This window comes from Notolabrus celidotus, chromosome 6, assembly GCF_009762535.1.
Source record: "Notolabrus celidotus isolate fNotCel1 chromosome 6, fNotCel1.pri, whole genome shotgun sequence".
NCBI lineage: Eukaryota > Metazoa > Chordata > Actinopteri > Labriformes > Labridae > Notolabrus > Notolabrus celidotus.
The window spans coordinates 4,641,697-4,657,269 of NC_048277.1; the positions used below are offsets into that span (position 1 = coordinate 4,641,697).

The window sequence follows — 15,573 nt, forward strand, 5'->3', positions numbered from 1 at the left end:
CCCTGTGTACACTTCTACACTTCTATGTTATGAATGGATAGAAAGGTGAGTTATTGCACTGATAAAATTGCACCAGGTTTAAGAGCACACACAGGATGAAAAACACACTCAGATAAATTCAATATTCAATCTTATTACATTTGCGTGCCTTCGACTGAAGAGTACAATATCACTTCCTCAAGAAATACTAATGCATCTTATTATTATTTAACTTATTTCATGTCTTTAAAGGCGCTTCTATACCTTTCTTTGTACAGATCGTATTTTTTATTTTTATTTCGAACTTTTGGATTTGTGTTTAGGTTTATATATTTATTGTCCTGATTGTCTGTTGTGTCCACTGTCTTGTTAAGTATCAGTGTTCCATTCACCACGTCTAACTTCTTGTGAGTGCAAGCTCACTTGGCAATAAAGCTTTCTTGAATCTTGAATTATCAGTGTACTGTACATTTCGTTGCTCTTCGGTGAAAGACTCTTATTTTGAAAGTACAGTGTTTTTGTTCGCCCGGAAGTAACTCCAGATGTCTCGGAGCAGTTCAAGACTCAGCACTTGAACCACATGAAGATCTTACTGAGATTGAGAAGTGTCTGTGTCACTATATAAATGACACAAACAGCTCCTGCAGACCCTTTCATCAGTGATGCCCGTCAGTCTCCTCTCTCTGCTCCCTGGCCGGGTTACTAACATGGTGGACGCGGATCAAGTCTCTGAGCTCTGCTACGACCGCTTCAAGCAGCTCCCCAAGCGAGGCAAGCCTGAGCCGGGCAGAGAGTGGACCCTGCTGGCCGCTGTGGTCCAGATCAGCCGGTGTCCTGACTCTGACACAGGTTAGACGGAGACATTCACTTTTTAATATTTAATGTCCTCTAATAATGTCAGAAGTCAATGAAACTCCATGTGTTTTAAAGCAAGACTTCACTGAACACTACACGTTTTCACGTCACCTGTAGGACCCTGCAGGGGCGTCTCCTGAGGGGGGTATGGGCTCAGGGTTGCCAGATCTGTGGAACAAAACCAGCAAAATGGTCAATCAAATCCAGCCCAAACTAGTCCAATTCCAGAACTCTAAATAAAGCAGCAAAACCTCTGCCCCACCATTGGTATTTTAAGTATAATAATAATAATAATAATAATAATAATAATAATAATAATTGTATTTAACCTATATAGCGCTTTTCAGAAAACTCAAAGACACTTTGAAATAGCACACATTAAAGACAGAATAAAAGAGACAAAATAGAAACAGTGGTTATAACAACATTAACAGTTAAAGCAGGTCTGAGGAGGTGAGTTTTGAGCCGGGGTTTGGATGTGGGTCGGTCAGTGGGGTTACTAATCTGTTTGGGGAGAGAGTTCCAGAGTTCTGTCTCCCCAGGATCAGTGCTTGGTCCTACAGGGTGGGGAGAGGAGGTTTTCACTGGAGGAGTGGAGACCCTGGGAGGGGTGGGGTGGGGTGGGGGGGGGGGTGTGAGTGAGTGAGTGAGTGAGTGAGTGAGTGAGTGAGTGAGTGAGTAGGTGGTAGATGTTATAATGACATGTTTGTCTGTCTTTCACAGTAAAGAAGGAGGTTGTGTCCCTGGGAACTGGAACCAAATGCATTGGACAGACAGCTATGAGTCCCAGCGGTGTGTGTGTCCTCTTCATTTTGTTACTGTAATCTGTGTTTCTGTCTTAATGTAATGCATTGTCAGTAGCTGCATGCATTCCAGGTCTCATACTTACTATTTTGATGCTGGAATAATATTTAGTACTTCCTGACTAGGGATGGAAGGACACATTCAACCCATGATTCACTCACGATTCTCTAACAATTAAAAAAAAAAACTGGATTGAACTCAAAATTAAAAAAAACTATTCTTTTATTTCAATTCTCAGATATGGACAGTTGTAATATATATATATATGTTCTCTTATATTTCTTTGTAAACAAAGTAATCCTTTCTCATTTTTAAGGTGTGTTGTAACTCAAATAAAACCACTGCACACTTTTTTTCAGCACCTTGTAAAAAAAAAACTAAAAATGACCGTACAAAAATACCTTGTTGGAAAATTTAAGAACAATTCTAAAGAAATGGAAAGTGAACGATTCCCAAATGAAAGTATTAAATATTAAAACCAATAAGGTCAATCTCTTTAGATAACCTAAAGTGCAGTTTATGCTCCTGGCTGTGAATTGACATGTTTGTCTTCAGGAATATCAGGGAAAGACAAAATGCTGCCGTACCTCAGACTGTAAACACAAAGGTACATCCTGAACTGCTCGGTCTTCACCTGCTGCCTCCATGTCTGTTACCCTCAACTCAGCGAGTGACGAGAGAGCAGCACAAGAGACTTCATTATGCTGAACAAGCAGTGTGAAAGGCAGATAGCGCCCTCTACTGTTTGAAAATAATATCATAATACACATTTTGTTGAATCGATTTTAATCCACCCTTATTTGTACCAATTTTTTACCGTCTTGTGATATATCCTTACATCCCTATTCCCGAGTTTTTCACTCAAACAACCTGTTTATGAGTCCTAGTGTAACACTGGCCTGGACTGAAGCTTGATTTTAAACACAGTGTTGTTCACAGTCGTCTCCAGTTTATACCAAAGACAGCTGGTGGGGAAACACTGACATCAAGGACAGCTTACAAACTCTAGTTTAAAATGATCAATTAGAATAACGTTTAAAATCGTGTATCAATGCGTCTTTCTCTTTTAGGTGACGTACTGAACGACAGTCACGCTGAAGTCATTGCCAGGCGGGGATGTATCAGGTGTGTACTCAGTCTTGTGAGTCCGTTGAAGCTTGTACCCTCACTCGTGCACACGGCGTGATCACAGACTCTCACTGTTTGTGTGTGCAGGTATCTGATGACGGAGCTGCACCGAGCGGTGAGTGGCGAGGACAGCTCTGTGTTCTGTCAGGCAGAGGAAAGAGGGAAGTGGAGGCTCCAGCCAGGAGTGTCCTTCCTCTTCTTCACCAGCCACACTCCCTGTGAGTCCAACATTTACTGAACATCACCACACACACTTATTTCAAATGGACCTACACAACTGAATCAAGCTTTATCATTTGTCATATAGTTACTTGGTGCAGTTTATATGAATTGACCAGAGACATAGAGTGGTGTCCAAAATTATGAGAACACTTGGCATGTTTAAGAGGTTTGGTTGTTTGGTAAAACGGATTAAATCTCTACAAAGTCATCATCCTGACATACTCTATAAACCAGAGAATAGATCCATCATGAGGAGATTATGGTCATTTTCCGACAAAAACAAGCTAGACTACCTCACTGTTAATGTCACACCATCATGTTCCACCAATTCACACCAGAACCAAAAGAGGAGAGGTAGAAAAAAGAAACTTTCAGACAGACAAATGAAGCATCTCAAAATGACATCTTAGCCTCGTGACCCCCTCGTCGATTTCTTGGGACCCACTGTTTTAATTTACTTGCACTCCCAAAGTGCTTGTTGCATCTTTTTTTTTTCTTTATTGTTACAGTGTCAAAACAACAGGCAATTTACAAATACACAAAAGAAGTTTCACCTTGAGATTGGGCCCCTACTGACTCACAGAAAGACATTAGCAAAGCAATCCCACACAGGGTGGAACATGCACACGTCACACCCCCTCCAGGAGACCATAACAACACTAAGTAGCTCGTTCAGTGACAGACTTCTTCACCCGCGGTGTCTCACAGAGAGATACCGCAGGTCTTTTCTTCCTGCAGTGGTCAGACTATATAACCAATAATATATATATAGATATATGTGTGTGATTTTAAGGTATGCATATTTTTTTACCTCTTTAATTTTACTTTATATTTTTTTGCACTGTCTACTTTGCTACTGTGACACTTGAATTTCCCCATTGTGGAACGAATAAAGGACTATCTTATCTTATCTTACATTGCCACTCACAATCATCCTCATTTACATATACAGGAACACACAGGTAGTCCTACCATTCACATGACACATAATAATACATACATACAGACATACCTGGCTGAACATGCAAACATAAAGATTGACCTTAATAAACCCATCTAGCAAGATCTATAGAGATGAATATCCAAATAATAAATCATAAAGGTCCTAATTAACAGAATCAGTAACTGTTCTCTATCTTCTTTGAAACACAGGCAGTGTCAGCCGTAGCTGGGCAGTCATATGTTCCATCATATATACATGTTTGACTTTTTGTAACCATTGGTCAACTGAGGGGGGATTAGGCTTCATCCACTTTATAATGTTTTTTTTTTTAGCTGTCATCAACAAAATGTGAAGAATAAAACACTGATCCATGGTAAACAAGTGTCCAGGCTATATTTCCAGTAGGAACAATAAATGGTCCAGGGGGATGTCTGTTTCTAAGATTTTCTCATCTCCTCTTTAACAGTTTTCCAGAAAGTCTTTATTTTCGGGCAGTCCCAAAATATGTGGGTATGGTCATCTACCATATCACAGTTCCTCTAGCATGTATTAGTAGAGTTGTTCTTGAAGGTACAAGTTATCAGTGGAGTTCTAAAAAACCTAACTTTAACCTTCCAGTCAAACTCTTTCCATATCTGACTTCCAATCCCTCTGTAACATCTCAAACACGTATTTTCCCATTCATCGTCATCCATTACTTTATTTAGTTCCAGTTCCCATTTACCTTTAATATGTACAGTGTCATCCGTCATGTCTGATATTAGATATTTCTATATATGGTATAATTGTTTTTTCTTAGTTGCTATGCCATGTTCAAACAGATTGATAAAACATGACTCAACATTATTTGGTTGTCTTTTAACATTATCCCAGTCGGTATGTTTAGCAATGTAATGTCTGACCTGTAAATATCTAAAAGGGTCACTAGAGGGCATGCCAAACTGTTCTTGGAGTTCTGAAAAAGATTTAAATATATTACCTTTAAAGAGCTGATTAATTATTCTCAGCCCACTTTCAGTCCATCTTCTGTAGGCGTTATCACACATGGATGGGAGAAACTCAACATTTCCTAATATGGGCATGGCCTGTGACAGAGCCACTGCCCCCTGTGTGCTTGTTGCATCTTTAACAATACTAGTAGAACTATTTCTCTCTTATCAGGTGGAGATGCCTCCATTGTCCCCATGGCTGAAGGCCAGTCTCAGCCCTGCCCTCCTGTCACATCAGCCCAGGGGTCTGAAGAGACTGATGGAAATCTGAAGAGGAAAGCTGAGGAACCAAAGGAAGGGAAACGCACCAAAGTGCCCCGTCTAGAGGATCAGGAGAGAACAGAGACATGGAAAAGTGAAGCTCTATCACAGAGTCCCTCTACAAACACACCTGTGGAAACTTTCACACTAGCTTCAGCAGACATCCACAGAACAGGAGCCAAGTGTGTCCCAGGGGGCCCAGCGGACCCTCTGCACCCTGGAACCGGGTACCACAGCACTGGGGTTTTACGAGTGAAGCCGGGGCGAGGAGAGCCGACCCTGTCCCTCTCCTGCAGTGACAAACTGGCCCGCTGGGGGGTGCTGGGCTTCCAGGGTGCACTGCTGTCCCACTACCTGCAGGAGGCACTCTATTTCAGCACTGTGGTGGTGGGGAAGTGTCCATACAGCCATGAGGGGATGCAGAGGGCTCTGGTCTCCAGGTGAGGAGAGAGGCTCAAACATTAAGAGAGTTAATGAGTAACATGTTGAATATGAGAGTTTCACAAAGTCTGTCAGACAAACACGCTCACTGAACACCTCGCTTCAAGGGGGAGGACAGGGATCTGTTTGTTTCTCTCTTTTAGAGTCATTAATCACTGTTTTATTTAACTTTGTTAATCCTGTTAGTCTGTAAAATATCATCTTAAATGTACTAAAAGGTGTGAGAGGTTTTGGAACCACAAGGGTTTCACATCCTCTCCCAGGACTTTATTTTTGAAGCAGTCTTTGCAGATTTTAATCACCGCTCTTAGGGAGTCGAACAAGCTGTGAACACAGATAACTAAACTTTATAACCGCTTGATCTGAAAGTGAAACCAACATGGAGGTGCCTTCAACCTGCATTCATTCTCATGTCCTTCAAGGGGAGAGGATAGTCTCAGAAGTCTGATAATGAGGTTTACGGTTATTAAAAAATGAGCCTTCTTTCTGCTTGCCTGATTTATACCCTCAGTCAAAAGTGTCCCAATATTTGCTTTCATCACTAGCTTCAGGTCTTCTTCATACAGAATGATGTGCATTTTGTGACATAAAATAGATGAAAAAGCAGAGAATGATTTAGAGTGTGGCCAGCAAAGTGAATTCAACCCGTTATTGAAATGTAGTCCTTTCTTCTCCTAAAGAACAAAGAGGAACCAGCAGCTTCAACTTTACTGAAGTTTATGTTACACAGAAGACGAAGTGTTCACTAAAGGCGTTTTTCGGCCAGAGGAACTTTACCCCTGAACTACGTGCGTTTTGACCGGTGGACTTTCATTGGTTTTTATTTGTTCTATCCTTTTTGTATGTGTGTGTACTTTTCAAAAGAAGAAGCTGTGATTCTCTTGATTTAGCAGCTTGTAACAGTAGTCTTCTCTCAGCCCACCGTGAATGCGTCTCTCCCGGTGTTACGGTTTTAAAAGTGACCCTGTAAACTGGAGACCTTCAGCTGAGCGTGTCAGTGTTTGTGGAGTTTACACAGCTGTTGAAACACAGAGGGAGTTCCTGGGAATGCAAACTAGTTTAGTTTTTATTAAGATTTCAAAATATCCTCATCAGCTAAGTATTTAATGAAACAGACCCTAAAAGTTTTATAAGAAAGATGTCTCTTGTATAAACACACGGGTAGAAGTCGGCCTAAACTGAATTAGGTAGATACTGAAGGAAGACAGGGAGTGTGTGTGAACAAAGAAATCAGAAATAGTTTGAGGGGTTTAACTGTACTGTGGTTAGTAGACCTTCTACTCTCTGATCCTCTCCAGGTGTTGCCATGTGTCGGACCTCCCTCCTGGTTTCTCTGTGAGTTCACCTGAGTTGCTCCAGTCCAGCCTGGAGTACCCATTCAGCCAGGCCCAGACCGAGCTCCAGCACCAGGCTGGACAGGGACGTATCTCTCCCTGTGGGGCAGGTACAGTGTCATGGTCAAACACGCACGCACGCACGCACGCACGCACGCACGCACGCACGCACGCACGCACGCACGCACACACACACACACACACACACACACATTTTTTCATCAGCTTCAACAGTTTTGATCTTGTTCATCTTCAATCTTGTAGTTATATGAGAGGGAAATTAAGGTTTTGACAGCTCCAGTATATCTAACGTTATGACATCACCTGAACACTGATCGGCCAAACCTCATTGGTCGAGGTCATACGACATAAATGTGTTTTTACATTGTCCTTAAACAGAATCTATCAAATGATAACTTAAACTCTGAAATCCTCCAGACGGTCCCTCCCGTTGGTCCCCGTGTTGTGAAGATCATCTAATCCAGTGTAGATTATGTTCTCGTGTTCTACAGATGTTGGTTTCAAACACTTTAAATGAGTTCCCCGTTTCACTGGATTCATAAAGCTGTTAATCTGCTGACTCATGCTGCAGCAGAGAGGAGAGAAGTAGTCTCTGTCAGATGAGGTCTGTCTGTGTGAAGCTGTCATCACTGTCACTCACTACTGTGTGAATTGAATCTTTGTATATTTAAGATGCAGTTCTGAGATGAGTCTTCTCTCTTTAGGAGAGAGTCTCATCTGAAGAACAAAAAGTCTATCAGGAAGACTTTTTAGGCTCAGAATGTTTCTCAATATGAGTTTTAGTCTCAGTCTCAGGGCAATTGCAGCATCACTGAATGCTAAATTTATATCAACATATTTTTCTCATATTAAGGAAAGTTTTCTTTGCATCAGATGAATGTGAATGCAATGCAGTTTTATGGTATATTGTTCAAACATATAACATGATTTTAAGTCAGTAGCTGTTTCTGAATCTTTTCTTTAAATCTGAAAACAGTTATGAGACATATCACCCCCACAGGAGTGTCCTCACTTCTCCTGCTGAGTTCACTGAACAACTATCCTGCAGAAAATAAGTACTGCAGAGATTTAGCCTCATCATAGAAGTGTTACTCATAAAACTGTGATATCATGAAGAAAGAAAGAAAGAAAGAAAGAAAGAAAGAAAGAAAGAAAGAAAGAAAGTAGGACAGAAACTAAAAAATAAACATCAATAATACTTTAAATAAATTAAATGCAAAATAATGATTAATACAATATATATTAGAAAAAAAATATAAATAGTAATAATATATACAATAAACAATAGAATAAGTAATTAGTTATAATAAATACAATAAATAATAGAGTAATATAATAAATAGTAATAATAAAATAATAAATAGTAATAATTAATAGAATAAGTCATATAATAAAATAATCAATAAGATAATAAATACAATAATTAATTGTTATAATACATAAAATGAATAATATAATTAAATAATAGTTATAATAAATAAAATGAATAATGGAATAACTATACATTATGACAGATAAAATAGATAATATAATAATATAATAAGTAGTAATAATAAATACATTAAAAATAATAAATATAATTAATTAATAGAATAAGTGATATAATAAAATAATAATTAGTCATAATAAATAAAATAATAAATAGTAAAAAAAATAGAATTTGGAATATTAACTTTGATACAAGCCTTTGTTTAAATGCCTTTAATAACTGTCTCTGTGGATGGGACATTGGGTGAGACAGAGTGGTGAGTGGAGTTTGGCATCAGAGCCAAAGTGGAGCACTTTTTAATCAATTTGATCTGAGATCAATGATGGACCCCTTGTTTAAATTCCATCCATCCATCCATCCATCCATCCATCCATCCATCCATCCATCCATCCATCCATCCATCCATCCATCCATCCATCCATCCATCCACCCATCCATCCATCCATCCATCCACCCATCCATCCATCCATCCATCCATCCATCCACCCATCCATCCATCCATCCATCCATCCATCCATCCATCCACCCATCCATCCATCCATCCATCCATCCATCCTCTCCACTACTTATCCCCCATTTAAACTCATAACAGTGTAATGGTACACGGGCACCAAGAGGAGCTCCTAAAAACAAGCCCTGGTAACACTTTATCAACCATCTAAATATCTGAGATATGGCTCGTATTCTTTGAGGAAGTTTGTATGATCAGTTAACACTTGTGCTCATGTCACACAGATGTCCTAATTAGATGTGACTGCTCATAAAAACACCATTCTGTATTAGATCACTCTGCTGTGCATGTGCAGGACAGATTGGGAATGGGCAACAAGCCGGTAAACATCGTAAAATCATTGTAATCTATGACAACAAATACAGGTGCCGTTATTATTTCACTACTGATTAGAAAAGTGTCCTGCTGCTGGACTCCACTGAATCCCAGACAGCTGCTCGGTGTTACAAACACAAGTTCTGGTTTTAATTTCCAATCCACATTTATCTCATTCCTCAGTTTAACAAACTTCATCACATCAAACGTAAACAACCCTCCTGTTTGACCACATGTTCTCCAGATGACTTCAGGGGGACACAGTTCAGGGACAATTTAACCTCAAGTCATCACGTTAGAATAGAAAACATGGACCTGCAGTAGAGTCAGAGACATATACACATAGGACATATATATATATACATAGAGTCTTCAATACACACATCCATGGGATTCAGTCTGGGGAGATAAATGCATTTCTCTCTCAGATAAAAAGTGTCTTCATGGGGCACTGCTGGCCTAGCGGTCTAAGCGCGTGCCCGATATACAGAGGCTATTCCCTCGTCGCAGAGGTCCCAGGTTCGATTCCAGCCTTGACCATTTACTGCATGTCCTCCCTCCCTCTCTGCTCCCTATATATCCTATCACTCTTCAGCTGTCCTGTCAATTAAAGGCGAAAATGCCTTAAAGTATATATTAAGAAAAAAACAGTGAGTCGTCTCTAAAAAGTGTCTTCATGTGTTTCAGCTATAAGCTGGTGTAATGTGACCGAGCAGCCACTAGATGTCACTGCAAACGGCTACAAACATGGAGTCACAAAGAAAGTCCTTGGCACAGCAAAGGCCAGGTAGAGACACACACACAAACACAAACACACACAAACACACACCCATACACAGACACACACACACACACACACACACACACACACACACACACACATATCAGACATAAACACCATAATGAACTGTTTCTTCAGTATTCCCTCCACATGTGAGTTATATATGAACATGTTGTGTATCTGCAGGTCTCTGCTCTGTAAAGTGGAGCTCTTCCATTCCTTCCTCTCTCTGGTATCAACAACTGACCCTGCAGCGCTCCCTGACTCTCTCAGGTAGGAAACAATCGCTGCTTTCACAATCTCACTTTAGCAGCATCAGTTTTATCAACTACAAGCAGTGATAGTAGACCACAGCTTCCCATTCTGCAGTGTAATAAACAGACTATAACACAATATCAATGCAATAACAATCTCAGTCTACTAGTGACAAAACGAGCACGTTTATTGGACTGACTTTGATCGGCTCACTTGTCCTAAGAGATTATGTTGCAGCTTGTAGCGCAGTTACAGGATGAAGAAGTTAATTCAAAACATTTCTCTAAATAAAATATAATTTGAGTCCATTCAAAACCCAAATAAGAAGACAACAGGGACCTTATTTAATGATACCTGAACATCACGTTCAAAGACTTACTGATGTGTTTTCAGGGTCTGACATTTTCCTCTCGATCTCAGAAAAGGCTATACTGGATCATGTGAGGTGTTGACTGAAGGGTATTTATGTCACATTAAACACGTCACTGAAGTCAGTGTGTTACTTCTGTTAAAGCCCATGGCCTTCTTCTGCTTTTGTTTACAACGTATGATTTTCTGTGACTGAACACTCAATGTCCCAAGAGAGTGTCGAGTTCCAAATAGCTTAGCTGGTTGAGATTACCCAACAAGTTGTGTGTGCGTGTGTGTGTGTGTGTGTGTGCGTGTGTGTGCGTGTGTGTGTGTGTGTGTGCGTGTGTGCACGCTCAGGCTCTCTCTTTGTGTGTCAATTAGTGCTCACATTTCATCTGTAAGTCTCCATGAGTGCATCCAGGGTTGTTCATGTTCACATGCTTTGTGTGTGTGTGTGTGTGTGTGTGTGTGTGTGTGTGTGTGTGTGTGTGTGTGTGTGGGCGCGTGCGTGCATGCGTGTGTGCAGATGACTTAGAATGGTCCCAACAGGCAGAACAGTGGTCTCTCTGTTTATTAGACTTATAGAAGATAACCTGATCCCGGCCGGGCCCGGCCCACTGATGGATCAACAGAGCACATTCATGCACACACATCCACCTTACCTCCACAAACAAAGACAACATTCTCATTCATCTGCAGTGAAGAAGTCCGTCTGGTCAGGAGGAACAACAAGCCATCAGCGCGTCTCTATTTTTGTCTGCATTATTTGGACTCTGAGTCAAGCTGCAGGCCAGTTCTGATCCAAATGGAGCACTTTGAGATCGGCTCTTCATGCAGTGAGTCAAGTAACCTGATGCTAACCTGCTAATCCTCTCACAGTTAGCCCTTTTTTCACACAAAGTTTGACTCATTGTACAAAAAAACAGGTGTTATCATCAATGATGGCTCTGTTCTAATCAGGTGTCCCAATGAGCCAGGCAGCACAAACCAGAGCTTCTTCTGTGATCATATATCAAAATGTCTTCTATATAACAATGTACACTTACACTACCAGTCAAAAGTTTGGACACACCTTCTCATTCAATGGTTTTTATTTTATTTTAATTATTTTCAACATTGTAGATTAATACTGAAGACATCAAAACTATGAAATAATCTGGTTTTGCCATAATCTGGATTACAACAGTAGTCAAATAGGACTATCCATTGTGTACTAACCCTACCTCTGAACATCACAACTGATGGTCTCAAACACATTAAGAAGGCAAGTCATTCTACAAATGAACTCTTGACAAGGCTCATGTTAATTAGAAACCATTACAGGAGACCACTTCATGAAGCAGACTGAGAGAATACCAAGAGTGTGCAAAGCTGTCATGAAGGAAAAAGGGGGCTACTTTACAGAATCTAAAATATAAAACATATTCTGCTTTGTTTAACACTTTGTTGTTCATTCAATAATTCCATATATGTTCTTTCATAGTTTTGATGTCTTCAGTATTAATCTACAGTGTTTCAAATAATTAAAATAAATACAAACCCTTGAATGAGAAGGTTTCCAAACTTTTGACTGGTAGTTTATGTTGAAAATACAGTGCTCGTTGTGACTGGAAGATTCCTCGTAGTTTACTAGAGGACGCTCTCATAGTTTACTCATCATTGAAATATGGCTGAGGAATATCTTACTCGCTTCATTGATGGACTCATTTATTTAAAACAGGAGGACAAGACTAAAAGAAGGAGTTTGTATATTTCATATAGCCAAAGATATGATAGTTAAGTCAATCAATCAATCATTCTTTGAATATCACCAAATCCCAACAAATTTTATCTTCAGACTCTTTCCAAACAGAGCAGGTCTAGACCGTACTCTATGTTCTATTATTAACAAAGACCCAACATCAAGACAGGATAAGATCCAGTCCCATCTTACAGACAGAACTCAGTCTGATCTCATCTTAATCCACCATGAGCAGAGCACTTTGCAGCATTTAGCAAGTTACAGTGGCAAGGACAAACTTCCTTTAACAGGCAGAAACCTCCAGCAGGACCAGACTCATGTTAGACACACATCTGCTGAGACCGTGTTGGAGAGAGGGATAGAGGGAGATGAAGAGAGAGAGAGAGATGATAGTGGTGAGACGGATAGTAGTAGTTGTAGCAGCTGGAGTCTGGCACGTCCACAGCAGCAGAGATCCAGGGGAACCTACGAGACAAGGGAGCTCTGGGACTCCAGAAAGGTCTACGGTTAGTAACTTTAATGGGACAGGAAGAGTTAGTAGGAAGTAAGTGACAGGCAGACAGAGGAGAGAGAGGGAAAGACAGGATCCCAGTGTGTCAGTTCCTCTGGCAGTCTAAGCCTATAGCATCATAACTAAGAGCTGCTCCAAGCCTGATCCAGCTCTAACTATAAGCTTTATCATCAAGGAAAGTTTGAAGCCTACTCTTCAAAGTAGAGAGGGTGTCTGCCTCCTGGACCCTGACTGGTACATGATTCCAATGGAGAGGGGCCTGAGTCCTGTCAGACAATATTTGATGCTGTGATTGGCCAGAAAAGCCAAGACGGCAAACACAGGACTGAGAGACCTCCGTTTGAGCCCTACCTGAAATAAACTTCACATTTTATTACACATAGAACAGTAAGGTCTTATGCTGCAGGTGAAAGAGCTAGTCTTAAAGACAACCTGTAAAGACGGAGTATAAGTGAATCATAAGGCAAAACAGCAGGTTTAGGCAGATCTGACTCAGTAATAACAATCAGTCAGAGTGGTATCAGTACCTGTATTCCTCCCCTCATGTTCTGTTCTCTGTGTGTGTTCTCAGGAGAGAAGATCTGCAGACTTACTTGGACTACAAGCAGGCAGCTCAGTCGTATCAGCAGGCCTGGCAGCAGCTGCACAGTCAGGCCTTCCCTCTGTGGCCGCGCAGCGTCAGAGATCTTCTGCTCTTCCACTGAGAGCCCTCACTGCAGCTGAAGTGTCCTCCTCATGGTCCATGGAAAAGTGTTTGTAGCAAGAACTCAGAGGTCAAAGGTTAAAATGATTGCTGGTCCGAGTGGATTGTTTTGATCTTGGACCTGTGAAACTTCAACATCCTGCAGAAACAGAGCCATTAGTTAATATAAAAACGCCTGAATCATGTTTTTTATTTTAATGTAAAGACTCACTTTGACTGTTTTCATATGCAGTTCATGTCTTCACACTTGTTGGGTCAGCTGGTCTGTCCACATAAATATTGTTTGGCTATTTCAGACTCTCTCACGGCGTACACCAGCAGGACACTGTGCTCCGTCCTGCTGTTCAGAGAGGTTGATGACCGCTCCTCGGTGTCCTCACATCATGGTTTTATTTTTATCATGAGTGTAAAATGTAATGGACGTACCTGTGTGCATGTGGACAAAGGGTTCTGAGTTGGACTCCCTGCCCCGGCTTGACTGTCTCCTCCTGGAGGCGACTGAAGACACAGCGACTATAGAACAATCGTTGATGTCTGGAATGACCTGTTCACCTGACCCAGGTGTTTCCAGTGTTAGAAACAATCCCAGTCCTCAGGGACATTTGTCTCACTCATCAGGACAAAGAATCACATTTCTTCACAACAGCTTGAGGTCCCTTTTTAATGACCAGACACCAAACCTTAGCAGGGACTGAGGCTGTCATGTATTATTACTTCCACTGATAAATGACCCGGTTCAGCTGGACTGACATGGGAAGAATGACATTCTGTATTTCATGTCAGTCTCTTTTTCTGCTGTCGAGTTTAGTTGCTCAAGTCTGTGGTTGTTAAAGTGCAGGGTGGGGGTCCTCAAGGGGGTTCCAGTCCTGGCAATTATTATGCACTTAACCCTTAGTAAGTGCCATTTTAGTTTTAATGCATGCATGAAACTTTTAATTTCTGTCTCATAACAGGTGCTGAACTTACATCATGGGGTCAGACTTTTTAAGCTTTGGGCCTTTACCAGCAGTGATGGAGACAAGTGAACTACGTGTAATTACAATAGAAGTTCAGCAACATATCAGGACCTTGCAGGCAGATTAACAACACAATACACTTCACATTGATAAATTGTTTTGGAAACCTTTGCCTGCTTACGCTCACCATCTCAGGTGTAGTTGAAAGATTTCTTTTATTTCATGATTGTTTTTTTTGTAGTTAAGCTCCCTTAAAACAGGTCTGCCCCCCTTTTCTTTCACCCTGATGCTTTGAAGGCCTGCACAGGTGTTGCATTAGTCACCAGTAATAAATATTGTTATTCATAACAAATGTGGAGAAAAGTTGTTTCATGCCATCCTCAAAGTTTCCAGGAATACGATGCAACACTCCTGGGCTCTTTAGAAAGCTGGTCTGTGGGCTGATGGACATTTTGTTCTAAAGCAAAGCTGACATTCCTCACACTTTCCATAACCAGCTGGGTTTGTGCATTGTGTTTCTGCATTTTCAACTGAAAACTGGTGAGTGCCTTTGGAAAATAAAGTGCTATTTTTACAGAAAAATATATATATATTTGGACTCGTACCTTCTTCCTTTTTTTATGTTTGCAGACTTTTTTGTATGTTCAAATTACATTTACAGGGTGGCTCTAATCCAAGGGTGTCGAACTAATTTCAGCTCAGGGAACACACAGCCCCAGTTGATCTCAAGTTTGCCGGACCAATAAAATCATAGCATAATAACCTACAAGTGACAACAACTCTTTTTACAAATTTCAAGGCAACTGTCTGCACTAGATTTTTGAGTTTTGAGGCTAACTAGAAATCTTACATTTGAGTCAAGTGATGAGTTTTTGTTGAGATAACTTCTCATTCATATGTAGTGTAACCTTAAAGGTTTGAGCTGTACATACTAAGAAGTGGAAGTAGTGCCAACTTATTACTGTTTGTTCAGAAAATGTCCC

General features: G+C 40.7%; 1 protein-coding gene across 2 annotated transcripts; it reads left to right on the top strand.

Moving 5' to 3' along the window:
• The first annotated feature begins 448 nt into the window (after positions 1 to 448).
• On the top strand, positions 449 to 15,174 carry adat1 (adenosine deaminase tRNA specific 1). 2 transcript variants are annotated; one of them, XM_034686473.1, is made up of 9 exons: positions 449 to 828; positions 1,558 to 1,626; positions 2,709 to 2,763; positions 2,854 to 2,984; positions 5,093 to 5,621; positions 6,921 to 7,066; positions 9,980 to 10,079; positions 10,260 to 10,346; positions 11,379 to 11,562. In XM_034686473.1, the coding sequence occupies exons 1-9, from the start codon at positions 642 to 644 to the stop codon at positions 11,545 to 11,547; spliced, it is 1,473 nt and encodes a 490-aa protein (XP_034542364.1). In that variant the 5' UTR covers positions 449 to 641; the 3' UTR covers positions 11,548 to 11,562. The 2 variants fall into 2 exon arrangements, with proteins under 2 accessions (XP_034542364.1, XP_034542366.1); XM_034686475.1 differs by lacking the exon at positions 11,379 to 11,562 and adding an exon at positions 13,503 to 15,174 and having other exon boundaries at positions 454 to 828.
• Positions 15,175 to 15,573: the final 399 nt, after the last annotated feature.

Bases quoted from the DNA above. Each gene is read 5' to 3' on its own strand.
- adat1 (XM_034686473.1), top strand. From the start codon at position 642: ATGCCCGTCAGTCTCCTCTCTCTGCTCCCTGGCCGGGTTACTAACATG. The intron at 1,627-2,708 runs GTGTGTGTGTCC...TTTCTCTTTTAG, and splicing joins GACAGCTATGAGTCCCAGCG to GTGACGTACTGAACGACAGT. The intron at 2,985-5,092 runs GTGAGTCCAACA...CTCTCTTATCAG, and splicing joins CTTCACCAGCCACACTCCCT to GTGGAGATGCCTCCATTGTC.